The sequence below is a fragment of the Gobius niger genome (genome assembly GCF_951799975.1).
Source record: "Gobius niger genome assembly, chromosome: 20".
Lineage (NCBI taxonomy): Eukaryota > Metazoa > Chordata > Actinopteri > Gobiiformes > Gobiidae > Gobius > Gobius niger.
In genome coordinates this window covers 20461559-20489414 of record NC_136871.1, presented here as the reverse complement: position 1 = coordinate 20489414, position 27856 = coordinate 20461559, and the positions used below count along the sequence as shown (strand labels likewise).

Genomic DNA, 27856 nt, shown 5'->3' with positions numbered 1-27856 from the left:
CACTTTTTTGGGGGCTGCCCCTGTTTTGTATTATAACTACTTTACTTTGATACATGTTGTACTTTTATAAAAGCCTGTAAAACAATACTTGCTTTTTGAAAAATTCTATAAAAATATACTTTAAAAAAATAAAAAAAATAAAAATAAAATCAGCTACAATATTGCGTTACAAGTAGCGAATAGTTAGGGACACATCTACAGAAACCCAGGAGTTACTTCGCGGTTATGTAAGGACTTGTAAGCCTTTATTAAACCCAATAATAATTACTGTGCTTTGAAATGCAATAGATTGCATTCTGCTGTTATTATTATTATCATACATTTGGCTCCTAAATAGCAGAATACATACACAATGTGGAGTGATGTGTTTCTCCTCTGGTCGGCTGATCAGCTCCTCCTCAGCCTCCCAAAGACCGAACGAAAGCTCAGGGGGATCGGGCTTTTGCGGTGGCTGCACCAAAATAAGCTTCTTCTGTGCCTGCTTTTAAAGCTGTTCTTAAAACTCACTTGTTCACTTTGGCTTAACACAGCTTGAGTTTTCGACATTTTACCAGATTTTATTCATTTGTATTCGATGCACCTTTTGTATTTTATGTTATGTTTGACCTTTGTAGCACTTTGGTCAACTCAGTTGTTTTAAGTGCATTATAAATAAAGTTGCCATTGCCACTGCTCAGTTCAACAAACTGAGATCTGTTTAGTCCTGGTTTAGTCCAGGTTTAGTCCTGGTATTTTCACTGCGTGCCTTTTACCTGTACTTGAGCCACATTATTTGTGGTCAAGTTGTTGGCTACTGCTCTAACTCTACCCATCTCTGAACAACAACAACTTCAAAAAAATGTCTAAAGAGCAATGATGGATCCGGAAATGCTTGTAGCTTGTTCTGTCCATTTCTAAAAACACCAAAGAACGTTTTCAAGAAATCGAAATAAAAAATATGAAATATCACGGACTTTACTCAGTCCAAGAGACTGTCCAAGATTCACTGTTGTGAATCCGCTGCAAACAGCAGAGGGCGCTGTGACTATTGTGGATGCGCCTATAGCTCTGCTCTGCTGCTTCACACGATAAAACATAAGCCCAGAGCAGAAGTATATTTACTTTAAAAAATAATGGAAGAATAAAAGAATTACCCTTCGTTCCGCGTTCAAGGTCTTTTTTGTGCTCTGTGATAAGTTTATTAGCCCTAACAAAAGCTGCGTTTATAGAACTGCCCCAAGGTTAAACTCTCTTTGCTAGTTACTGGCTCCTTATAAAAATGCCTGAGATAAAACAAAGGATTATTTTTGACTCATCTGATTTTAAAATGTGGTGTCACTAAAGGCTAAATACATTTAATCCAAACCATTTTTCAAACCTTAACCTTAAGTGTTTCCCTATTCCTAAACTTAAAGGTGCATCATGCAATTTTTTATGCTGAAAAGTCAATATTATGTGTATTTGACCTTTCAGTGACCCAGTGGCTGCAACATGGCACCTTTGTTTTCCATCCGGGTGGCCTCTGACACTCCACGATCAATTTTATTACAGTTTCTGGTAAATTTTCTGGATGGAATGTATTCACCTTATTCCAGAAGATCCCGTGGCGGGTGCTGCCATTCATTGTGTCCTTCACTCATATTATTTAGAGAAAATCAGTTCTACAGGAACACAAAGCCGTTTGGTCGCTCAGAGAAACCCGTCCTGGAGCATCGTAGAGGCCACCGGGATGGAAAGTAAAGTTGCCATGTTAACCACCCATACAGCTGTTGGGTCACTGAAAGGTCAAATACGCACATTTTTTTTTCTTGTTTTTGCATAAAATGTTACATAATGCACCTTAAAGCGTTTTCAAACTCCTGGCCCTAACCCTTACCAGTTTGATATCACCCATATCGAACACATGTGGCCGGCTACTGACAAAATCTTTATTATCAAAATGTTATGATACAGTGAGTTCAAAAAGGAGCAGAATAGTAAGAGCATTTCAACAGTGTTTTGCTTCAGCATGCATTAAGGGAGACACATGTAGCCTATAGTATATTAAAATCCAGACCGTACCGATGCCTTTTATTGGCTTAGCTTCAGTAGCCTTTTGTCCTGTGCTGCCAGAAACCGGTATCCCCCAGTTTCACTGACGCCCCACGGGTGAGTGAGCCTTGTGGAGAAGCAAAGCTGTCTCTGGGAAAGATGTTGCTTCATGCATGACAGCCGTAGCAGGCGGGGTTGGCACAGATCTCGCATGGATCCACAGGTGAAACGAGCATGACTGAGAAATGATAGAAAATTGTCAGAAAATGTGTTCAAAACAACAAGCTCACATATAAGTTTTTAGTAATGGGAGACACAGCCATATTATCAGCAAAGGTTGTTTACCTGCGCTGATAATATGGTCCTTTAGAAGTGCACATGATTAATGTTTATCGGTCTTATCGTTGTAGGTCACTTTAGGGAGCTGCACTTGCGGTTCCATTGAAAAGGTTAATAGTTACCATGGAGATCCGCCATCTTTGCAGCTGTCAGCATACATTTCCATAGACTAACATTAGCTAAAAACAGTATAAAAAGTGGAGGAAAAAAAACAGTGGAATGACTCCGTTAGCTGCTGAGATACTGCTGGTAAATACATCTAGCACACTGTGGTCTCCAAGTGTTTTAATGTGAACAATAACTCCAGTATTTTAACTTTTAAAATCTCCATTAGTTTATTATTGCTGCTAATCCATAATGCTTAGCGATATGACGTCACATTCCCGAACTCTATAGTGAGAACAAATTCATTCAACCTAACTTGCAGTGACATATGAGTAGCTATGTAGCAGTTGCAGAGGAGGGACAGGTAGTTCTCGACATAAATAGCATCCATTTATGTAACTTGTTGTTGAGACCTCAGATTAAACCAGGAGTACAAATAAATGCAATGTTCTTCCAGATGTTAAGATGTTCTGAGCATTTAATCCTTTTGTATCTCTCCCCATCTCCTTTATTACACCGCATGTCAAGAGCCATGACTTTATTCATGCGATAGCTATTGTAGTGCTCTTTAAGAGGAGGCTTTCTATTCATATGCAAAACAAGCATGTTGTCAAGTGGTTTGACGTTACAGCTTTGCGTGACATAATGTTAAATCTCTTGTGTTTGTGTCTTACCTAGTGTGGATAGGGTCATGGCTGCCCCTTTGCCCTGGCACACTGGGGTGAAGATTTGTGGCAGGAGAGGGTCTTTGCAAACAGATGCGACACTCGTTTCCGCAACACGTGGGTTGACATCGAAATCCTCAGTGTCCATCAGAGCCTTCAGAGTTTTCACCGCCTCCAGAGGGAAGCTGCTGTCTTCCACCTGCAAGTGTTCAGGCAAGATTGAGTGGGATTACAAAATCTACGGGTTTTGTTGTAGGAACGTAACGTAAACCTGATGTTGACAGGAATGAATATGGATTAATGTTAGTATTAGTAGAAGTCATTCATCTGAAAGAGGTTGGCTGAAGGCATTGTAACTTAAACTTGTTTACATTTAAGTGACGTTTCTATAAGTGTATGAATAGAAAGAACAACAAAACTCAAAACTGTTGCTTAGTGTGACAGTTTATTTTCAGATTTAATTTGATTTTGAAGCTGATTTCGTTCAGGTTAAGCAGTTGTCGAGAGTTTGTTTAATCCCGCTTAAGGCCTATCTTAGCCCTGGCTCTTACCTCTGGTTTCCGCATAGTTTGGCGAAGCTTCAGACTTATTGATTAAAGATTGTTTGGGGGTTAGCCCTGCTCCTCGTGTTATTTTGTTGACCCTGTCCTTGTTAGTTTTTTGTGTACAAATAGAGTTTCTCATTGTTGAAAGTTTGAATTGCTGATTGCGGCTGTTCAAATACACGTAGCCTGTCTCGCTGTAGAAACTGGATCCACAAACATGAGATGTTAATTTCAGTCACAGTGCAATGAATAAACACAATAACTTCTTTTTGTGTGTGAGGAAAAATACCCTCAGTGTAAAATATTGCGCAAAATAGCTTTTAAATTATCTTAGCCCAATTGCGTAAAGCTAGAAGCAATTCACCCGCGCTTCTGATTAGCACATGCGAATATAGCTTTACACGCTAAACATTGTATTTACCTGTACAAACACGCCAAGGGCACCGCTGCAGAGGCATACTCCGAGAATACAGAGAAAAACGTTCATTTCTGCTTGGAGTTCAAGTTCTATCTGACTTATTAAGCTTCGGATTAGATTTCTTCTTTGGTCTCTTCTCTTTTTTTGTCCAGCCCCTTTTATAAGTCCCGGGACAGGCTTGGCAGAGATTTATGAGTGAATGTCTGATAAGATGAGGAACAAAGATAACCTCAAAATGTACACAAAGTCTTACATTTTGTTTATTAGAGCTCATTATTAACCTCCACAGTTGCCACAGTACCTCACTGTTGACTCAAGGGTTTTTCAGTAACTCAAACTGAGCCTCGATGTCTACTCATAAATTAAAGTCTTAGCCTTCCTCGCAGACATGTCATGGAAATGCAGATAAAGACAAGCCGGTCTACGTGCAGAGCAGGTGATTGTGGGTAGCTTGTTTAAACAGCTGTGATGCAGTATGATGAGTTTTGGATGCAATGGCGACTTTGGTTATTTGTCCCCACAGCTTAAAATGTCACCCTGAGTGATATGTGGAGCCATACGTTGAACTGAATACGTACAAAGAAAATTCTATTGCTGACATAGAATTGTGGACTGCTTTGTTATAGATAAGCTGATGATGCTGTGAGTTAAATCAATATGCAGTTTAGGGCTTTAAGTACTTTTACTCTATATCCCTACTTTACATTACTTAACAACAATTTATTGGCTCGATTCATGCGTAATTACTGTGTTTTTTAGTGCACACTTATTGAGTACATGCTATTATGATTAAAGCAGTGCTCAGTAACTAGTGTTAATGGGATGATTGGGGGGTCTTTCATCTCCCCAGTGTCTCTGGCCCGAAAACCACGGGTCAGAGGCCCCAATACACAAAAAAAAAAAAGGTAACAGGCTAACGGGCAAAGCTAACTGCGGGCTAGCGCCACTTAAACAGTATTTACAACCAAGTTTGAGTGAAGAAAATATCTCCATTGTGTCATTGGATGTACAATATCCCTCTCTCCCTTTGTCTTTTCTGTCAGCATAGTATTTACTCTCATGGACAATTAATGAGTTAAAAAACGCAACATGCTACGATACCTGCAGTAGCGCGTATGGCCTCTAGGGGCATGAAGTACATAGTCATGCTATATTAAAAAAACAGCACTAAAGTATACACCTTGTTCCAAATTTTGTGGATTGTCTTGTGTCCTAGGAAAAGTCTGGAAAACAAACTTCATCTTAAAGGAACTATACATACTGTATATACTACACTATATATAACAAATGTTGAAATTATGTATTTTCCTCCCCTACTTGCTCCAGCAATGTCCTAATGTGTAGAATGAGCCCAGACCTATTCACCACAACTGCCTCTAAAATTCGGCATTGTCACTCAAAAAGTTAAGTGCACGAGCTTAAAGGAATAGTTCACAGTTTTTCCCATGAGATATTCATTCATTCATTCAGGCCTTACAGGTAACTGCAGTTTCTATATTAAAGGAATAGTTCACTGTTTTTACATACTGAGATATGTTCTTACCTGAGCTGAGATGAGTTTACCTGTCTGGTCTTTGTGCGTGCCTGTGGAGGAGCGTAGTAGCTCCCAACTTTACCCCTGTTTGGAGCTATAGGAATACATTGGGAGAGGCCAAATGCTAACAACATCTTTGGTCTTTTTGCGTGACTGAGCGCACGCACAAAGACCAGACAGGTACATATCAACTCATCTATGCTCAGGTAAGAACATATCTCAGTATGTAAAAACAGTGAACTATTCCTTTAAAATAGAAACTGCAGGTACGTGTTAGACCTGAAGTGGCAGTAGTGAGTATAAAAAATGTCAACTTCCATCTAGTCCCTTTAAAGCCATACCCACAGCTATACTCCTGGAATTTATTTCTGTCAGTAGGTATGAGTAGTGAACTCTGCTCAGCCAGTGCAGTTTCTTTTTGAGAAACAAAATCCTTTGGAGACCATTCTTTTATCCTCACAAAACCTTACCACACAGAGAACATTTTCAGTGCCTGTTGCATCTTATAGTAATCCTTTTAAATCCATATGAGCCTTGGTGTACGTTTCAAAACTTTGTGTTGACTCGAGTGTACCAAAAAAAAAAACTTTAGAAATGTCTCTATGCGGTATTCATTGAAGTTTCTATAATTGGGGAGACTCGTGCTAATGTGTGATTCATCGCTAATTCACTGTATCAAAAAGCCTGTCTTCAAACACTCCCCATGGCTCTAAAGTGCTTATGCTTATTAAGTCATTATTTCAGGAACACACCAGACCAGCTTATATTCAATATAGGTTTGTGTTGGTCATAGTAGTAGTTTTTACATATGGTTAATTGGTCATATTTTAGACACATGTTCTTTTCAACAATTTGCGCACATTTAGCTAAACATAGTAAAGTTTAATGTGTTGTGGGTAACTGTCCAGGGAGAACTTGAAGTCGTATGCAAGTATCTTCATGCCGAAGTTGAAGTGCGACTTTCCACTTGGTGTCACTGAGCAGGGACAATACATTGCCATCACAGAACACAACACAGAAGTGTGAAAAAAACAAAAAAACTGGAACATTGTTTTAGCTGTGTTTTGTGAGTGTTCATCTTAAAACATGTCGATTAACATTTGAACTCTTTTGTTGTGTGAATATACTTCTAACCACTTTTTATTTACCAATTTAGAGAACCATATAATGTGGATTGGTCACTTTGTAGACTCAAGACACACTTTGAGATACTCTCTACATTGTGCTGAATGGATAGATTGAACAGCTTTATTAAAATGTCCATCGTTTGGTCACTTACATATGAAGTATATCGCCATATAAAGAAAGAAACCATCTGTAAATTCCATCTACACCAAATATATTCCAGTGTTCCTGTTCCTACTTGTTCGGGTGCAGTAAGTCCCCAAGTAGATTCTTAAGCTTATGCCAGATGAAAAATGAGGTCCTTTCAGCTGAAGATTTTCTAAGAGCAGAAATTCTCAGTTCTGAGCAGGTAGTTGTGAAGCACTGAGTCATGCCCCAAAAGAGTGTTGATATATTTCCCCCTGGGCCTGGCTATTTGCTCTGTGTGATGCCTTTTCCATTTGTGCTGTTTCGACGTTGGTAATTTCCTGTCAATCTCTGCTGCGCCCTGTCAATAAAGGATATAAGACCAAAACAAACATCACAGGAGGGCAGCTGCTGGAGGCATGGTCTGATTGATGTTTTGATGTTTTTGGTGTGTGAACAAATCGGAAATATGTACTTGTAGTTCAAGTAGTAGTACTATTAGCTAGTTAGGAGTCATGACGGGTGGAAAGTGATTGAGCAGTGCATTAGCAGTGTTTTATAGCTTGAAGGTCAAAGCAAAACTATTTGAGAACTGGTCTTGACTTATCCATCTTGTTTATTTTTAATTCTCCATTCCTTATCGAGGTAAATGATTGACCACATCTGGCTAGAACAGAGTTGCACAAGGGCACAAGATTAGCTGAACAGTGAATAGTTTTATGACTGTTTTTGTTTTATAGTTTTCTTCCATTCTTTATAACACCTCGAAGTCACATCATGTATGTGGCAAGTAAAATAAATATAAGTGCACCATACACAGAATATACGAGTGTCGCTACAGTTATAGTATATTTCAATCGATTTTTCATAATTACTTTTGTCATTTTGTTGAATACTATTCACGTCATAAAATAATATAAACTATATCTACCATGTAAAAATAGGTTGATTGCAGAATGAATTGCTTTGGAGGACAAGGAGTTGTGTGGTAGTGCATTTCCACGTTGTGTTATTTAGAAGAAAACAAATTGGGGTAGAACGATGTGCCTCTTTCCGAAATTGAGCACAAAAGCAACTAGTACATACTCCCAAATTTGAGTAAAGGACAGGCATTTATGACATTGTATCAAAGTATTTAGCTAAACCTTTGCTATTTCCAAAACAGTCCAGACTCAACTTTACAAACTGCCTGTGTGTGTGTATATATATATATACTATATATATATATATATATATATATATAATAAATCGGTTTTATATAGCGCTTTTCTGGACACTCAAAGACGCTTTACATTGCATTATTCATTCACTCCTTACCCGTGGTGGTAAGCTACTATTGTAGCCACAGCTGCCCTGGGGTAGACTGATGGAAGCGAGGCAACCAGTCATCAGCCCCTCCGACCACCACCAACCACTCACTCAGCTAGGCTTCCTGGTGTTACTAAACGGTCTCCCATTCAAGTACCGACCAGGCCCTGCCCTGCTTAGCTTCCAAGGTCTGACGGGATTGGGCATCGCAAAGGCGGGTACTTATATATATATAAAAAAGACTTACTCTAAAAATTCAAAATGAGAAATACTTGTGCTTTCCCACTGACATTGACTAAGCAGCCCACAGTTAACACTACCTTTGCAGCCAATACTAACTAATTTATAGAACTGTTCAGGAATGTGTGCTGTCCCTTTCAAATAAACGTCACAACATTGCACAGAACCAGTCATGGAGTCATTAAAAACACAAGACAATTTAAAACAAATCCTTTACAAATGTTTCCACTTCATTTAGCGTTGACCTGGGACAAAGCTCACAATATGCACGGTTTACACATTGCAATTTTGTTACTCACTTTAGCACATATCCTCAGTACCTTAAAGAAAACTTCTACAGTAAGTTTTCTCAGTACCAGTATATTAAGACCAAAACTTGTGTTTGAGTTAATTTAGCCTTAAATATAGTTTAGTATTATGTTTTGATAGTTCTGTCAGTATATTGTGCAGCTGTTCAGAACGAACAGTGTTATTGTTAGCTGAAAAAACAGTTGTAAATCTGCTGCACAAACCTGACCTTGCCATCATTAACTCCAGGCATATTAACAATTTACCAAAGTAGGTCTGATAAGATACATGCTCCGTTTTGGAAAAAAAAATAAAGTACAGCAGCCATGAGAATGCAAGCCATTTATTTTTTTTAAAGATACAGCAGAAACAGTAATTTAAATAGCCAGTCTATAAAATGGGCAAAAGCAATTTAACAAATCAAAACATCTTACGACAGGCAATTCACTTGAAGATGAAGTTGCTCTACCTTACTGCATACAATGTGTTGATGATTTTATAATTCCTGAAGGACTTTCATAATGGAAGACAATTTCACAGTATCTTGTGGATCCCCTCAGCAGCCAGAGCAGGCAGCGAAGGCGCAAATCTCACACAGGTACAAAGGAACAATCACTAAAGAGAAAACCACAAAATGTTAGACAATTGCAATGACTACTGTGAGTATACCTGAACTCTACCACCAGCAATTCTATCGCCTGCTATTGCGCCACTGCTCTTAGAACCATTACTACAGCTGCCACCTCAACCAGTCAAACTCTGAGGTTGTGCAATCTAGTTAACACTCATCTACAAGTAGCCATTTACCTTGTACCATTATTGCGATTGCACTGTAGAATCTTATCAAAAACCGGTGCTATTATCAGAACTGCGACCATTAAGTGCAGCCACACCTCAAAAACACTATTGCAACACTTAAAAACTTCACTAAAACCCACTACCATTTTTAAATAAAGCTGCATTGGTCTTACCCAGCCTGGCCAGTGATGCAGATGCCCCCCTCTCCTTACAAAGGGGCAGAAACTCCTGAGGGAGCAGGGGGTCGGTGCACATGGACACAGCGCTGGGCCAGAGGCATGGGTTCTGCTTTGCGGCCAGCGTGTTGTTGGTCAGCTCTTGCAGGCGCCTCACAGCCTCCAGGGAGAACGACAGCCCGCCCTCCTGGAAACATAAAGAAGCACATGTTAGGGAGTCAGGAACAGGTTGTAAAGAGCAGAGCGGTTTTGCCGGGTCATGCTTTGCAGCAAACTTTGTGACTTGTGTGACCAGCATAACCAGCATTATTTCCGTATATCCGCACACATAGTCCGGTAGTTAAATCACTGATACCACTGCGGGCATTGCCATAGCAACACAACAGCTGGATCAGATAAACATTTAATTAACTAGCCTACATTGGGTGACAAGTCGGCTCACAGTAACAAATAAGATGGATTTTGTCGTCAAGTTCAAAATGTGTGGCCAAAACAACTTTTATACCGTTATTATGAGTCTTCCATTTCTCTTGAAAACGGTTCAGTGGAGGCTTACTTGTCAGCCTTTCTGTATATTATCAGACTTACCTTCACAATCACAGCTTCAGAGGTCCAGGCATGTGCCAGTACAAGGAAAGCAACTATGACAAGTGCGGTCTTCATGGTGATTACTGACGCTGTAGGAGTGTCTGCTCTGCCTCTGTCCACAGGCATCCTTTTAAAGTGTTCTGCCCAACACACCTGCGCCTGCGACGAGGTGCGCACCTGTGACGAGGTGCGCACCTGTGACGAGCTGCGCACCTGTGACGAGCTGCGCACCTGCGACGAGCTGCGCACCTGCGACGAGCTGCGCACCTGCGACGAGCTGCGCACCTGCGACGAGGTGCGCACCTGCGACGAGGTGCGCACCTGCGACGAGCTGCGCACCTGCGACGAGCTGCGCACCTGCGACGAGCTGCGCACCTGCGACGAGGTGCGCACCTGCGACGAGGTGCGCACCTGCGACGAGCTGCGCACCTCGTCGCAGGTGCGCACCTGCGACGAGGTGCGCACCTGCGACGAGCTGCGCACCTGCGACGAGCTGCGCACCTGCGACGAGCTGCGCACCTGCGACGAGGTGCGCACCTGCGACGAGGTGCGCACCTGCGACGAGGTGCGCACCTGCGACGAGCTGCGCACCTGCGACGAGGTGCGCACCTGCGACGAGCTGCGCACCTGCGACGAGCTGCGCACCTGCGACGAGCTGCGCACCTGCGACGAGCTGCGCACCTGCGACGAGGTGCGCACCTGCGACGAGCTGCGCACCTGCGACGAGCTGCGCACCTGCGACGAGCTGCGCACCTGCGACGAGCTGCGCACCTGCGACGAGGTGCGCACCTGCGACGAGCTGCGCACCTGCGACGAGCTGCGCACCTGCGACGAGGTGCGCACCTGCGACGAGGTGCGCACCTGCGACGAGCTGCGCACCTGCGACGAGCTGCGCACCTGCGACGAGGTGCGCACCTGCGACGAGCTGCGCACCTGCGACGAGCTGCGCACCTGCGACGAGCTGCGCACCTGCGACGAGCTGCGCACCTGCGACGAGCTGCGCACCTGCGACGAGCTGCGCACCTGCGACGAGGTGCGCACCTGCGACGAGCTGCGCACCTGCGACGAGGTGCACACCTGCGACGAGCTGCACACCTGCGACGAGGTGCACACCTGCGACGAGCTGCACACCTGCGACGAGTTGCCTGCCTCATATTTTCTCATCACAGAGATCTACTTAAACCTGCAGAAATGCTACAGAGTCTTCATATTTGACAGAAAGTGCCAGTGTGTTCAACATATGGCCTACATTTAAATAAGCATAAGTTTATTATTCTAATCCTAAACTGTAAGAGGAGAGTGTGTTATTTTTGCTGTAGTGATGGGGCTTCTGTCTGGTGTGTGGGAGAAGCAGAAATGTGTCCACAAACTTCTAAAATAGTTTTATTCCCAGACTCTTTCTAACAAACGCGAGACGCTGCGTGATCTGAGGCTCCTCTCTGTTCTCGGGGCTGAGATGTGTCTGCCTTGATTAGAGGCGCCTTTCTCTGCCCTTGGACGCTACCGCCAGGTCTAGTCTGGAATCGAGGCGAGGCGCACTTCATCTTAAACACTAGTCTCGCCAACCAGACTCCGCTTCTTTACAGAAGAGGGTCTGGCAACACTCCATTGCTCGCTTTCAAAGGAAGTGACGCAGCGATATGGAGCCTACCAACCAATCAGAGCAGCTCCCTGAACGGGCGTCACGTTGTTGCGCCTTTGTTTTATAGTTTTTCAACACAAGCACCCACTTCCCGTAATGCTCCGGTATGCTTGTATTCTTAAGTTTTTCTGACATAAACGACAGAAGTCATTTCCTGAACTCCGTGTGGCAGGAGCGCCATTGTTAATGTCCGAATGACTACACAACTTTCTTGTCGCTGTTTCTGCCGTCACATCCACTATGTTCTCATTGGCTGCTATGCGCTTCTGTTGTCCCACATTAGTCCCGCCTCAAGCAGTAGCTTTTCTACGACAGGGTCGCCAGACTATTCTCCTATTTATTAATTAATAAACATCGGAGATTAGTCTGGATGCCAGGCTACTTAAACACACCTATTGTGACCGGTTCATCCACAAAAATAATCAGTGGGAAGATTGAGTTTGGGACATTGTTTTGGTATAATATCAGTTTGATCAGTGCAGCTACTTCCATAGTGTTGAACTACAGACTTGTCCCATAGACTCACATTTGAATTAGCATATTTTCACCTGCAAAATAAAGAGAAAAAAAATATATATATTACTTTCCATTTTCTAGAAGCAGTATTCGTCTAAGCAGAATAACCCAGTTTTGCAAAAAAAAAAATTTTTTCAAAATGAAACAGAATTTTTCCCACCCCAAATATTGTCCCTGAATGCATGTGTTTGACGACTCTTTCAGATTCCCACACATTTCCCCCGCCCCGCCTTTTGCTCCCACAGTGGGTCATTGGGTGTTGAACATGAAGGGACTATTGTGCGTTTAGTTAAATCCCCCCCAAATTAAGATATTCAATTCAATTTTATTACGGACTCGAGGTCCAAAGAGACAGAGTGACATCACAAACAAACAACACCAAAAATACAAAAAAATAAATACAAATGAATCAGTCACTTTAAAAAGACAGCTACATCAGTGCCTCCACATCCTCGACTGATAGCGAATGGCACTACAGGTGACATCAATCATTGAACCAATTACTGTATTCACCGACCTATTCAAATGGCATATAAAACGGTACATGCAGTGTTAATTCCAGCAGAGAAACATCTCACTCGCACTGGTCCATCTCAGCCTCCTGAGAAGCACACGCAGAGCATCATTATAGGCCACGCTCTAAATTGTCTGTGTATGTCAGCATCATCAAACAAGTCCTCTGTCAATATACGCCCAAGATATTTTATTTTGTTTGTAACATGAAGCGTTACATTAGACAAATAAAAATTACGAAATGGTGTCTTTTTATCCTCCTTGGTTCTACAGATCATAACCAAACTTTTCACAACATTATATTTAGTGTCATGCTCCAGGCTGTAGCTTGAACAAATGGTAAGTAACTGTTGCAGCCCAGCAGTGCTTGGACTGAACACAACTAGATCGTCAGCATACAACAAATGATTTAACACAAGGTTACCAGCTGTACATCCAGTAATACAGGCCTTAAGTCTTGTTGACAGATCATCCAGATACAAGTTAAAGAGAATCGGGGATAGTATACCCTCTTGTCTGACCCCCATTGCTTTTTTTAAATGGAGCAGACACACTGTTCCCCCACTTAACCTGCATCTTTTGCTGAGCATACTAGTATATAAGATCCGCACAATGAATTTGGGAAAACCTTTCTGAATTAGTTTAATAAATAATTTCCTGTGATTAACTCTGTCAAAGGCCTTAGAGGCATCTAAAAAACACATAAAAACCGAGGAGTTTTGACTCTTATATTTAGAAATCATTTCTTTGAGAGCATATATACACATGTCTGTGCCCAGGTTAGTGTAATGGCCGGTGGGGCAGTTTTACTTATTGGTTCAACCAAGTCACTTCCGGACAACGCCACCCTGGAGTAGACTAGTGCCAGAAAATATACAGTTTATTTTGTAAATGTTAAAACAGGAGACAAACAAAATAATGCAAACAGGTAAAATTCAGTAGACTACTTTTTCGTTTTCAATTAAAATTACCAAGTGAACACGAGTTATTGCACAGATTCCCTCAACACAGCAGCCCCAAAGTGTTCATGTGCCCGAAGGCCCTACCCGGGATGCGCGTGGGTCCACGGGCGCAGTTTCTGCACAGCCTTTTGCGGCCGCGGTCCGGCCCGACGGCGGCGGCAGCGAACAAGACCCGAGGGTCAGGCGACAGTTTATTTTGTTGTTGTTGTGTGTAGCTAACTAAAACGCTGAAGGAAGACCCATGGGCAACGGAGGAAACGGTGGGGGAGGAGAGGAGAGGAGAGAAGAGACCCGCGAGTGTCCTAATCCTAGAGGTGAAATTTGGGGAATTAATATCCTGTAAGAATGTCCATAACCATACGTAGCATGAGAGGCCAAACACCAAAAATACCTACCAAAGCGTACGCAGCGCACAGCGCGTAGCCTATAGATGGCAATCCAAGAGGTGGCCGTATCCAATGTGCCACGCTACAAAAAAATAGAAAAAAATGAGCTAATGTAATCTATAAATTTCGTCTCGTTTGGAGGGTTAGGATGCTTACCAGAAGTTTCTTTCAAACGAGGCACCGCACAAGAGGGGAATTACCCTGCTTCGACTTGTGCGTAAAAGCCGCTTGACGCCACCACTAAAGACAGCGGGAGGTTAGAAGATGTTGATCTAAAACCAATGTTTATTTAGAAACGAGCTTTCGACTATGCCGAGCATGTAGCACGGGCCCTAGGTGTAAAGGTGGAGCGGAACCTTGTGCGTGTGCGATGCGCCACCGCAACGCAGTCAGCACGCACTCTGAATCCCAGTGTCCAAGAAGGAGTTTAGCTGTAATACGTTTTAACGTTAAAAGGATCAATCCCGTAGGACAAGGCTCCACTCCTCGTGCTCCGTGCTCAGCTCCCAAACGGCGGGTGACGTCAGAGGCGACCAAGGGGGCCGGCAGGTGAGGATACCTCCTCTTAAAGGTTCAGGTGGCGCGTAATAGGCTGCCGGTGGATGTGAGGGCCTACTGCCACATTAGCTTTCAAACCAAACTGGCTATCTGAAGACAGAACAAACTTTGATTTTTTTTATCCAGCAGAATAGGTTCAACCATTTTGGACAGAATACTGGCCAATGCTATTGGTCTGTAATTGTCTGAACAGCCAATCTTCCCAGTTTTATCTTTTAAAACCTGAACTGACAAAACATTGAGCATAGAATCAGGCAAAAACCCATGGGCAAAAAAAGCTGTGAAGCAGATGGAGAGCAAAGGTGCTAGCCGTGCACTTGCAAATTTGAAGTGCTCAGCTGAGACATGTAAATTTTTTACTTGTATTTTTTAGGCTTGGTTGTTTCATTAAAATGAATGCCTGCGCTTGAATGTGGAAAATTAAGTTTCCGAGGCACATCTGGATTTAGTGATTCTGACGCGTTTCGACCCTTGGGCCTCTGTCAAAGCAATATACCACTCTGCACCTGATGAATGCCTGCACTTGCTGTAAATTAATTTTTCCCCCTGCCTTACAAAAGGAACAAAAAGTGTTGTTTTTATAGTTTTGTTTACTATAATGGCTTTACATGAGGAGAGTGGAGCCTGCATTTAAAAAAAGTCTGGTTTCTACACACGAATAACCAATGCTGCCTAGTTGTGGTTTAGGGCCTTAGGGCACGGGAGGGAAGGGGTTAAAAATAGGCAAAACTAATAATTGCATATTTTTTATACATTAAAGTAAGGGGTTGGTACTAGCATAAAAACTGGAAGTACTTGATTTATAGAGGTGAGGTCAAAATATGAAATAACGGAAGTCAATGGGAAACACTGATTTATTGATCTGCAATTACGGCCAGGGGGAAGGGTTTAAGTGTTAAAAAATCATTTTCAATTCATTTTTTATTTTATTTAAAGGGTTAGAAGATAAAAAGGGGAAATTGCAGGGAAATTAAGATTCACTTTTAGACCGGGAGCCAGACCTCCTCCTCAGGCACATTTTTGCTACCTTTTCCAAACTAGTATCTTTCAATAGAGTATATCCTGGGTCATTTCCAGTGGGGACCCCCCATTGCAACTCGGCCCCGTTCGGCTGTGGGACCCCAAAAACCACTTTAATGGGACAGGCTTCAAATGGAACTTTGTGATTCTATCCAAAGTGGTGCTGTGGTCACATACAGAGTCACAGATTAAGGAAATTTAGAACACAGAAAGCTGACATGATGAGGAACAAAGGAATATGACAGTTTTGGGCTTTAGCTTTTTCTTTTTCCATATATTCAACTATATATCTGCAAAAATGAAAAATAAATGTCATATAGATAAGAAAAGCACTTCACAAATGAGTGCATTATTGTCTTTTTTGTTTATTTTTACCTTTTCAAATGTAAATAGAAAACTGCCCCAACTCATCAGCTTCACATTAAGCCCAAGATGAGCTCAGTACCTCAAACAGATCAGCAGCTATAACAGAAAATGTGTTCCATGTTCCCTCTCAGAGCTATGGAATTCTCATGCATTTGTCCATATAGGCCTGTGGGACCATTCCATGGTGAAGTTACAGCTTTTAGGACAACAGTTCAACTTCACCTTTTTGGATTTGCTTTAAACTTGGCACAGTCGATGTTGATATACTAAATATTCTGTGAATAAAATTTGAGCTGCATATCTTTTTTAATTTCTGAGTTTTAGGGGTTTTCAAAGGGGGGTAGGGTAAAATCAGGCCTTGATGCAACAACAAGTTTCACCAACTTTGGGGACTTTGGACATTTGTGACAGACTGTTGGGAATTTTGTTACTTATTAAATTAATATACATTATGCATTATTATATCAAAACACTACAATGACAATATATACCGAATATGTTGCCATTGTCATCACTAAGTATGATATATGACGGTTCAAACATATGTAACATTAACTTAACAACAACTAAGAACAGTTTAGGACCTGTTCATCAGCCTTATCCGACTTTACTTAAACTCCCCAGTGTTTACTGAAGCAAAATGTATTGCTTTGTGGTTTACCATCTCTTCTATGCATTTTTATTGCACATACTGTGTTACTAGTCCACACGTGGGTATTAACGTATTGAGGAGAGACACAACTTTTTTTCATACAGTCATCAATTTTAGGTTCTTTGTTTATGTTTTCTCACTCCACATCTTAGTTTTATTGTCACAGTAAATATTGGACCAAATTCACACATTAAAATGACCATTTGTGAATATTCGCCTTTGGATTTTTTCCTAAAATTATTAGAAATGTGTGTAACGCATTCTCCACTCACAAAAACCTGACCTGCCTGATGCTGTTATATTAGAGTAGATTGAACTTTAATGTCTACATCAGTTTAGATTTGTCTTTGGTTTACCATCAAGTGCTATAGGTTGATACCATGTACAATATAACTGAAGCACAATTCAACTTATAAAGCCTTCGTATGGTTTTGAAGGATTTGTCTGAAGGGTTTTTCAATCTAATTTCTAGCCTGAGTTATAGAAGCTTCAATCCCTTGTGTTTTGGGGATTCAAATAATTAATTACACCGACCAACGTTTCAGGAATTATCCATTTCACTTCTTCATTGGGCCAAAGAATTTCAGTACCACTATATTGTAAAATGGCTGGTTATTCATTATTCTGAAAAACAGAGTATTCTTATCTCTATTCTAGACAATTGAGTTTTTAAATTCAATCTAAACCAAGTCAGAGTCTATCTACACCTATTGTGGTTAAGCTTCGGTTTAGACCAGGTTTATGTGTGGTTAGACTGGATTTTAGATCACATCTAAACCCAGTCTAACCTTAAAAGAACAGGTTTAAGCTCTGAATCGGTAAACACAGACTCAGACTGTGTTAACTCAAGCTCCAATTAGACTGATTCAGGCAGGGTTGCCAGGTCCTTGGGCAGGTTTGACTCCTGAGACCTGGCAACCCTAGACTTAGGTCAGCTTTAGACTGGGTAAAGGGGAAGGGAATCTTATTTTATATAGTGTGTTTCATGACACAAGTCCCCCAAAGTTCTTCTCAAAAGGAATGGGGATTTTCACTCATGTCACACCAGCTGCAATGCAGCCAGTTTCTTCTGGGGCAGACTGACAGAAGCGTGGCTGCTTACATCTAGACCACCAACTCACACTCACTTAGATGTGATGTTTAGATGGGCTTTGATTGGATTTAAAGTGGATTGGACAAGCTCAAATTGAAATGATTGAAATATTACCAAATACCAATGCCACCAACACTTGGGTCTCGAGTACTCTGCAGTGATAAGCTACTGTTGTAGCCACAGGTGCCCTGGGAGCTGTGGCTATGGAAGCAAGGCTGCCAGTATATGCTTCGACCAATCCGACCAGCACCATTCACTCACACACTACATTCATATATAGACAATGTGGGCTAAGTTTCTTGCCCAAGGACACAATGGCAGTCTGCACCTGCGGGAGCTTGGATTCTCCGCTTTACAATCTGAGCCACTGTCGAGGGTAGAAATGGGATTAATTTTTAGAAACAGTCCACAGTTACTGAGGTTTTATCAAATATGAATGATATCACATGTATTTTTGTTATATCATTAAACCATACCAACCTTTTATCAACCGAGGGCGATTTCAAGAGCATTAAGTTGTTTGAGAGTTACCAGTTAAAAACGAATCCTAAAGACTTAGACGTTCTGTGTACTTGTAGGATATTGACCCCATATTATAGCAAAATAGTTTTGTTTTAACCTCATATTGAGTCACATGAACAGAAACAACTGTATTTGTATTTGATTCAAGAAAAATACGTTTTTTACACCTTAAAAAAAGTACTTTCGTAGGTGACCCCTGCATTAAACCATTGTGTATCTTATTTAGAGATGACACTGGCAACATATTCGGTATTGATTGTCAAAGATATTTTGAAAAGTAGAAATAACTAATACAATTCCCAACAGTCTGTCACAAATGTCCAAAGTCCCCAAAGTTGGTGAAACTTGTTGTTGCATCAAGGCCTGATTTTACCCTACCCCCCTTTGAAAACCCCTAAAACTCAGAAATTAAAAAAAGATATGCAGCTCAAATTTTATTCACAGAATATTTAGTATATCAACATCGACTGTGCCAAGTTTAAAGCAAATCCAAAAAGGTGAAGTTGAACTGTTGTCCTAAAAGCTGTAACTTCACCATGGAATGGTCCCACAGGCCTATATGGACAAATGCATGAGAATTCCATAGCTCTGAGAGGGAACATGGAACACATTTTCTGTTATAGCTGCTGATCTGTTTGAGGTACTGAGCTCATCTTGGGCTTAATGTGAAGCTGATGAGTTGGGGCAGTTTTCTATTTACATTTGAAAAGGTAAAAATAAACAAAAAAGACAATAATGCACTCATTTGTGAAGTGCTTTTCTTATCTATATGACATTTATTTTTCATTTTTGCAGATATATAGTTGAATATATGGAAAAAGAAAAAGCTAAAGCCCAACACACTCATATTCCTTTGTTCCTCATCATGTCAGCTTTCTGTGTTCTAAATTTCATTAATCTGTGACTCTGTATGTGACCACAGCACCACTTTGGATAGAATCACAAAGTTCCATTTGAAGCCTGTCCCGTTAAAGTGGTTTTTGGGGTCCCACAGCCGAACGGGGCCGAGTTGCAATGGGGGGTCCCCACTGGTAATGACCCAGGATATACTCTATTGAAAGATACTAGTTTGGAAAAGGTAGCAAAAATGTGCCTGAGGAGGGGGTCTGGCTCCCGGTCTATTTGATTTAGAGATGGGAGGTCAAAAAAGAGTTTATAATGGAAGTCTATGTACATAGATTTCTGCAGAACTGAATGAAACTAAATATGTTCAAAAACATGTAAAAACACACATCGGTGCCAATTTTCATGGGAATTGGACAACCATAGCAAAAGTTAGCCCCAAGAGTATACCCTTAAATACACAGATTTACCTTAAAGGAATAGGCCACCGTTTTTTCATGTGTTTACGTGATTGAAGGCACGGGTGAAGACCAGACAGGTCCGAAAGAACTCGTCAAAGCTAAGGTAAGAACATATCTCAGTATGTAAAAACAGTGGCCTATTCCTTTAATAGGGCACAAGGGTTAATGAGTAGAAGCAGTTATTTACACAGTAGTAAAGATAAATCAGATATCCTTCTTTGGCCAAATCTCCAGTGACTAATGAGGTTTTATGACTCGGCCTACCTGTCTGAAATGTTGATCGCACCTCATCCGCGGAGTTGGAGATTTACCAAGGAGGGGGACAGCTCATTGCCCTGTTATATTTCAAGAAAACACCAAATTGTGTGGGCGTAATGTCACAGCCACTGATATGCCTTTACTTTAAAATGATTCTGATACATTTACTGCAGTTTATGGTCCCTGAGCAATGAGTCTCCGAAATCTTTATTGATAATTTTAAGATCAGACTTTGTAATGTTCTAATCTTAATTGTTGATTGTTGAATTGTTGATGACTTTACTTTTACACAGTATTGTATTTTTTCTGAGATGTACCTGTATATTAAAGGGACTATGCAGAGTTTAAAAATGTTAAAATTAAGTATTTTCCTCCCCCTACATGTTCCAGTCCTAAGGTGTTGAATGAGCCCAGACCTGTTCACCACAACTGCCTCTGAAATCCTGCACTGTCACTCAGAAAGGTGTTACTTCGGGTCCGAAATGCCGTCATGCACGAGCTTAATATAGAAGGTGCAGTTACACGTATGACCTGAGGTGGCAGTAGTGAGTATAAAATGGCTAACTTGCATCTAGCCCCTTTAAGACTAAAACTTGTATTTGAGTTACATTGAATTTAGCTTTAAACTTAAACAGAGAAATGTGCATATTTCATTCAGAATGTAGTTTTTTTTTCATTATTATGGTTTCATGATAGTATTTTGTCAGTATATGGTGCAGCAGTTCAGAAAACCATAGGGTTATTGTTGGCTGAACAGGAAGTGGTGACTGTTTGTAAATCTGCTGAACAAACAAACCTGACCTTGCCATCATTAACCCCAGGCATATTAACAATTTACCAAACTAGGTCTGATAACAAGACATGTGCTCTGTTTTGTTCACGGAGACTGGGAAAAAAAAGGCACAGCAGCCATGAGAATGCAAGCTGTTTATTAATAAAAAGATATGACAGCAGATAACACAGATAAATTTAAATAGTCGGTCTATAAAAATTGGCAAAAGAGAAATGTAACAAAAAGTAACAGCGTAAGACAGGCTAATTCACTTTTAAGAGAAATTTGCTCTACCTCACTGCATACAATGATGTATTGACAACGATACAACATTATGAAAGTCGTTCAGGAATTATAAAATGAAAGAAAATATATAATCCCAGTTTCTTGTGGATCCCCTCAGCAGCCAGAGCAGGCAGCGAAGGCGCAAATCTCACACACGTCCAAAGGAACAATGGCTAAAGAAGAGAAAACCACAAAATGTTAGACAATTAAAATGACTACTGTGAGTATACCGACTACTCTTCCTCCGCTGCTCAGTACCATTACTACAGCTGCCACCTCAGCCAGTCAAACTCTGAGGTTGTGCAATCTAGTTTACAACACTCATCTATAAGTAGCTAACTTATTATGGCAATTATGTCTTTTAATCTTATCACAAACCGGTGCTATTATCGGAACTGCGACCATTAAGTGCAGCCACCCCTCAAAATAACACTATTGCAACATTTGAAAACTACTTCACTAAAACCATTACAAGTATCAAATAAAGCTGCATTGGTCTTACCCAGCCTGGCCAGTGATGCAGATGCCCCTCTCTGCCTACAAAGAGGCAGGAGCTCCTGAGGGAGCATGGGGTCGGCGCACAAAGACACAGCGCTGGGACGGAGGCGCGGGTTCTGCTTCGCGGCCAGCACGTTGTTGTCTGTCAGCTCTTGCAGGCGCCTCACAGCCTCCAGGGAGAACGACAGCCCGCCCTCCTGGAAACATAAAGAAGCACATGTTATAGGGAGTCAGGAACAACAGGTTGTAGATACATTTGTAAAGAAAGAGCAGAGTCTGTAATGCCAGGTCACACTTTGCATCAGTTTGTTTTGGTGACTTGTGTGACCAGCATAACCAGCATTTTCAGTTGTTTTCCTCTTCTGTTTGTGTATGTGTGCTCCTATGCATAGTTATGTTACCACTGAGTCTTACTTGGTTCTGACATGGACTTACAGTTTTCATCATGGCTATTTAGCTTCCCCATTCAACAACAGCACTTTTACCTTAATCTCAATGTTAAGTCATATAAGGCAGTAAATGAAAAATGAGCATATGCCCGATTTACCTCCACTACCACAGCTTCAGAGGTCCAGCCAAGTGCCAGTACGAGCAAAGCAACGGCGACAAGTGTGGTCTTCATGGTGATTGCTGAAGTTCTTTCTCTTTCTTTTGTTTATGATATTCTCTGTTGGTTCTGAGCCGAGTGTCTGCTCTGTCTCGGTCCACAGACATCCTTTTAAAGTGTTCTGCCCGACACACCTGTGACGAGGTGGGATTCAAAGAAGAGCGAAGTTTTTTCTCACGGGTTAATGATTAGAGGCAGTTATTTACACAGTAGTAAAGATAAATCACACATCCTTCTTTGGCCAAATCTCCTGTGACTAATGAGGTTTTGTGACGCGGCCGGCCTGTCTGAAATGTTGATCGTGCCTCATCCAGGGAGTTGGAGATTTACGAAGGAGGGACAGCTCATTGCACTGATGCATTTCAAGAAAACAACACCGAATTGTGTTTGCTAGGTGTGGACGTGATGTCACAAGCTGATGTGCCCTTACTTTAAAATGATTATGATACATTTACTGTCACATATAGCAGTTTATGGTGGTCCCTGAGCAATGTGTCTCCACAATCTTTACTGATAACTTTAAGATCAGGCTTTGTAATGTTCTGATCTTAAAGCAGTACTAAGTAACTCATGTCCCTAGAGGCCAGAAGCGCCACTGCAGGTGTCATAGCATGTTACGTTTTTTGTTTTGTTTTTGATTGTCTGTGAGAGTAAATACTACACTGACAGAAAAGACAAAGGGAGAGAGGGATATTGTACATCCAATTACACAATGGAGATCATTTTTTCCACTCAAACTCGGCTGTAAATATTGTTTAAAGAACTACTAACCCCTCCTTCCAGAGCCTCAGCGCCAGAGCCTCAGATTTGAAAATCTCAACAGAAAGGGGGCGTTGCCTGGAGGACTAAGGGGCACGCGGGAGGGGTGAGGGGTGGGAGGGGCCTGGGTCTGTGATTGACAGGCTTGAGGCTTCTGACTTCGACGCTGCACCTGCACCGCTCCTCGTAAACAAAGTCCGACCATGGGAGCATGGAGTTCCAGCGAGCTAACTTATTTAGCAACATGTTCCACTGGGACAGCTCGACAGCTCTCTCTACACAGGGGGGGCATCGTGGCAGACAGCGGCCTTGTACCTGAGGCGCTGGCTCATTTATTCCTCTGTCATTTACAAAGCTAGCAGCTTAGCATTGAGCTCGATCGACGTTAGCATCGCAGCTAAGGGACCAGACGTAACTGTCCTGGCTGCTTTCAGAATTTACCGATCTATTTTAGATGTAGACTTTTGCTGTGGTCTACGTGAACATGGGAGATGTATCTCAGTGTCCTCAGCAGAGTGTGTGATATAGAGACGTGGCTAATTGTGTTACAAAGATTTTTATTATAGCAAAGTGCACAAAACATATCACATAAATAAATATATGTAGGCCTGTATTATTGAGCAGGAACACTGTCTTTTTGAAATTGTTTTTGGTTTGCCATTGAAGATGTGAAATAATCTTTCAGGTTATGTTTCTCTAAAGGCTTGACTCTAACATTGTGAACCCAAAGAGCCAGTTAGCCCTAAGTAAATAGCCTGAAGTAATTTCTATAACTAAATTTAGTGAATTAAAGGTTTAACCAACGTTAACACATACACTAAACTACCACTGAATGATGACACTGTAGAGTAAAGACTATAATTAAGTATTTATATGTATGCTGTTTTAGTTGAATATTGAAATATTATAGATCTTGTTTTGTACCAGTTTTCTTACTTGATTCTGCACTTCTGGCTCTTACAACAGTGCAATTTCCCTATTGTAGCACAATTTCTTTGGTAAAACTTACTACAAACTTACTACATCAGACAGCTCATATTTCACTTGAGGTTGAGCTGCATGTGCCACTCACTTGGCCTACATAGATGTGTGCAATAAACAAATTGAACAGACAAAGTTGACTGGTTATGTTATACAATACCAACTGTAATAAATATACATGCAGTAAGTTTTCAGCTTCTAGAAACAGAAAGTGGTGCTGCATACACCTTCCTGTGACATATCTGACAGAACATATACAGGCTTCATTTTTTTTTCACTGCCCACAATTACATCTTGCATGAAACATTGATTTTAATCTATTACGTTGTCCAATGGGCACAGAGTGGTTCAGGCACAGGTGCTTTGTCTGTGTGCTCCTGATATGGGAGAGGATCCTCGACCACACTTTCAAACAGCAGGGCCATTAGTTGGTCAAAGTAGACTGTAAACAAAGCACAAAACATTTGTCCTTGCATTGGTTGTGTTGTTTTTAATGTGACATACCTGAGGTAGCTCTGGTCTTCATGGCTCTCACTGTGTAGTCTCCACGCTTGAATTTTGGATACACTATGGCATACAGCAGCAAAACGATTTGCCTTTTTAATCATAATTCAAGGCACCAACCTGCACCCTAAAATTTCACAAATAAACATTAATATGCAGTATCTATGTATTATTTTCTAAACATTTCAAAGTGCTAAAATAACTCTAGTGAATATTTGTTGAACCTTTAGGATTCATTACCTGGCCAGCATTCCTTTGGATAAGAAGCCCAGACTATTGTGAGAGAATCAGACTATGGATGCCTCAATATGCGAAGTGTGGTATTGTGGGCTTATTTTAGCTTAATCTTTCAAAAAACGTGGTGTTGGAGCCGCTTTCAAGAGCCTCCCTGATGAGGTCATCCTGCTCCAGCTTCCACTGCCAGTTGACCGTATGGATGAGGAGCTTTGCCTGATGCCTGTAGAAGCACTGCTCTGACAGTCCCTGAATATTGAAGGCCCCCAAGAACTATAAAATTAAAACATCTGTTATCATCGGATAATATATGGAAAAATAAAATGTTTTTGTAGTACCTTTGAAATCTGGCTAAAGGATGAGCCGGTGAACAGCACAGCAGCACAGAGCTGTAGGTTTCCAGCTGAGATGTTGTTCACCATGGGCTGACTGGACCACTGACTGGAGAACTCACAGCGAGGACACTGTTGAGTGACCCAGACAGGACATCGCCTAAACAGCTCCAGCAGTTGGTCCTCAAGAACAATATGTTCTTTGTCCTTGTGTGGAGGGACTTCAGCAGGAATGCTATATAAAAGAAAGGATATTTCATCCCTCAAAAAACCAGGACGCTGTATATATTTTTTCAATTAAAACTCTAGATTTTCTTTTTACCTTGAACAGTTCACAGTGCTGGCACTGTCATCAATGTGGAAGCTGGGGTCAGACGCTGACACCTCACACCTTCTCCTTTTTAAAGGTGTAGAGGCTGCTCTGGGACTGTCAGGAAGAGGGATTTCCATCAGGTCCCCTGTCCCACAACCGACGCTTGTGTAAGCGGTCCGGGCTTGAGTAGCTGTACAAAACACAAACAAAATAAACACGTTTAAAATGGCAGTAATTACACAACTTGTGTCTAACTACAGTATATAAAAAAACAAAAGTGTAGACTGTTTTATACATAAAATGACAGTACTGTATAAAGGATAAATAGATTTCACCTTTGCGTCGCCTGCTCGGCTTCACATTGGCCTGGACACTTGCATGCCTTGTAATGACTGGATCAGTCTGGACATTTCTCTCTGCTCACTTTTGGCTGAAAACATAACAATAAATAATATTTATAAAGTGCACACACAAGTGACATGCAAACACATTGTTTGTATTGATGATTTATAGACTTTAGAATATGCCCCCTATAGCAGATCAACCAAATATTTGTATCAGGTTAATTCTGGCTACAGTCGGCTACTAAAAACTTCCAAATGGTTTGGCATTTTGAATAGCTGCGTCCAAATAGGTGTAAACTTTGGTTCACTTCAGAAAACTTGTCAACATGAACATAATTATCAGAATTTATCCTACTTTGTGAACCTGTTCAACAACAATGGCAATAACAACTATACTGATTCTGAAAGCACGTAAGAACAGCTCACATCTGTGAGCGCCCACTGACCACACGGTCCACCTGGAGAGGTCAGCCCTCTCCTCACTGACCACACGGTCCACCTGGAGTGGTCAACCCTCTCCTCACTGACCGCAGTCGAGCATCAAACGGGAGCAGAGCGCACACGGAGCCGCTCAGTTTAGCCTCCGACACACAGTGCATTCTAGCTATACGTTAGCTTTACAGGCTAGCTTGTAGCTACTGTCAAAAGCTACAGTCATATCAAACTTAGATTAGTTTGGTGCTCACTGCTCAGACTCGTGCACATTTGCGCACAGTGTTGGCGTAACTTTGCAGACTGATGCATTAGCAGGCTGCCCCGGGCAGCGAGTAGACGCGCTTATAACCTGTGGCTGCTGTTCCTCAGCCACAGTGAGCGAGTGCGGGACACGTCGCCTGGAGCTGAGGCTGCAGTGTCTATTTACACGCCATATTTTTTCAACAGATCTACACGACTCATGTGATTGGTATAATCAGAGGCCAAAACAGCGCATTTGTTTGAGACACTACAATAACGATCTATTCTGACGTGCACATAAACATTCTATATACTGTACATGACTCAATCTGTGAGCAAAGTAGCTTCTACTGACAGAAATGACCGGGACAGAGTGAACCAAGTGCCTCTTTTTACAGCAGCTACAATCAATGCAATTATTACCAAATCCAAAATGGGTAAATCAGCATTATTTTTCTCACTCACCTCACATTGTTGGCGGGGCAGCAGAGTCGGTGGGGACGGCCTCGCTCTTCAAACGGAGAAGACTAGCATAGCCCAGTTCAACCTCGGTGAAGTTGGCGAAGGAATCAACACGTAAAATGGTCTTTGCAAACTCCAGCCCCACTACGCTACACTTCCTCCCCATCCTAACACAGTACAATTAACAACTAACAATTAAATTATACACGATAGAACACTAAAAGCAATACTAACAAACGCCCTAAGCTAAATTGAGCGAACTAATCTAACAATAAAAGCAACTAGTGATTACAACTACAATATTCAACAACTAACACTACTAAAACTATACACTTATTTATAATAAAAAAAAAAGCTATCCTAATAAAATCTACCTAAATGCTATGATAACTAATCGCAAACCTGACAATCGATGAAAATATTCTCTCGTTATTCCAACACCAACTCGCTACGGGGGCGTGAGCGAGACTGAGCCCTTTTATACCCCAGAGCGGCAGGGCCCGTGACATCATCTCTCGCCTCCTGACATCATCTCTCTCCCCTCCGCTAATTGGGTGCCGAATTCAAAAAATCAAATGCAGTACCGACAGTTCGCTGCAGATGGCGCCACACAGACGGTTTGGGACACAAAGACAGGATTTCAACAAATTTGCACTAAATTGTTAAAATAGTGACATATACACGTAGACAACACTATAAGATACCCATTTATACAACTTAGCTAGAAAAAAAAGTTGATTTGGGGGTTAGTTGTTCTTTAAGTGGCGCTAGCCCGCAGTTAGAATTGCCCGTTAGCCTAGCTTCTTCTCCGTGATGCTGTTAGTGCGTATTGGTGGCACCTACCCAGAGGCAGCAAAGTTGCAATTGTGATTTTCTGGCCAGAGACACCATTAACACTTGTATTACCCCCAGAGGTACTACGAAAAGGATTTATTAAGGTAAACAAGTTACTTAGTACTGCTTTAATAACTGTTGATGAAAACAACCATTACAGTGTGAAAAATCACATATAACAGGGATCGCAAAAAGTTTG

General features: G+C 41.5%; 3 protein-coding genes across 3 annotated transcripts; all 3 read right to left on the bottom strand.

The window, feature by feature from the left end:
• Positions 1-2075: 2075 nt before the first annotated feature.
• Positions 2076-4187, bottom strand: LOC306979955 (guanylin-like). Its single transcript, XM_079579142.1, has 3 exons — positions 4086-4187; positions 3129-3318; positions 2076-2248 (listed from the first exon to the last, which is right to left on the bottom strand). Exons 1-3 carry the CDS (start codon positions 4149-4151, stop codon positions 2178-2180), a joined length of 327 nt encoding a protein of 108 aa, XP_079435268.1. The 5' UTR covers positions 4152-4187; the 3' UTR covers positions 2076-2177.
• Positions 4188-9225: 5038 nt separating this feature from the next.
• LOC306979808 (guanylin-like) lies at positions 9226-10340 on the bottom strand (the record flags this gene model as incomplete). Its single annotated transcript, XM_079578933.1, has 3 exons — positions 9226-9318; positions 9675-9864; positions 10266-10340. 3 exons carry the CDS (start codon positions 10338-10340, stop codon positions 9260-9262), a joined length of 324 nt encoding a protein of 107 aa, XP_079435059.1. The 3' UTR covers positions 9226-9259.
• Positions 10341-21175: 10835 nt separating this feature from the next.
• On the bottom strand, positions 21176-22291 carry LOC306979714 (guanylin-like). The gene is made up of 3 exons (XM_079578809.1): positions 22160-22291; positions 21617-21809; positions 21176-21287 (listed from the first exon to the last, which is right to left on the bottom strand). Exons 1-3 carry the CDS (start codon positions 22232-22234, stop codon positions 21229-21231), a joined length of 327 nt encoding a protein of 108 aa, XP_079434935.1. The 5' UTR covers positions 22235-22291; the 3' UTR covers positions 21176-21228.
• Positions 22292-27856: the final 5565 nt, after the last annotated feature.

Bases quoted from the DNA above. Each gene is read 5' to 3' on its own strand.
- LOC306979714 (XM_079578809.1), bottom strand. From the start codon at position 22,234: ATGAAGACCACACTTGTCGCCGTTGCTTTGCTCGTACTGGCACTTGGC. The intron at 21,810-22,159 runs GTAAATCGGGCA...TTATGTTTCCAG, and splicing joins CTGAAGCTGTGGTAGTGGAG to GAGGGCGGGCTGTCGTTCTC. The intron at 21,288-21,616 runs GTAAGACCAATG...TCTCTTCTTTAG, and splicing joins TGCATCACTGGCCAGGCTGG to CCATTGTTCCTTTGGACGTG.
- LOC306979955 (XM_079579142.1), bottom strand. From the start codon at position 4,151: ATGAACGTTTTTCTCTGTATTCTCGGAGTATGCCTCTGCAGCGGTGCC. The intron at 3,319-4,085 runs GTAAATACAATG...GAACACTTGCAG, and splicing joins CCCTTGGCGTGTTTGTACAG to GTGGAAGACAGCAGCTTCCC. The intron at 2,249-3,128 runs GTAAGACACAAA...ATCATTTCTCAG, and splicing joins CATGACCCTATCCACACTAG to TCATGCTCGTTTCACCTGTG.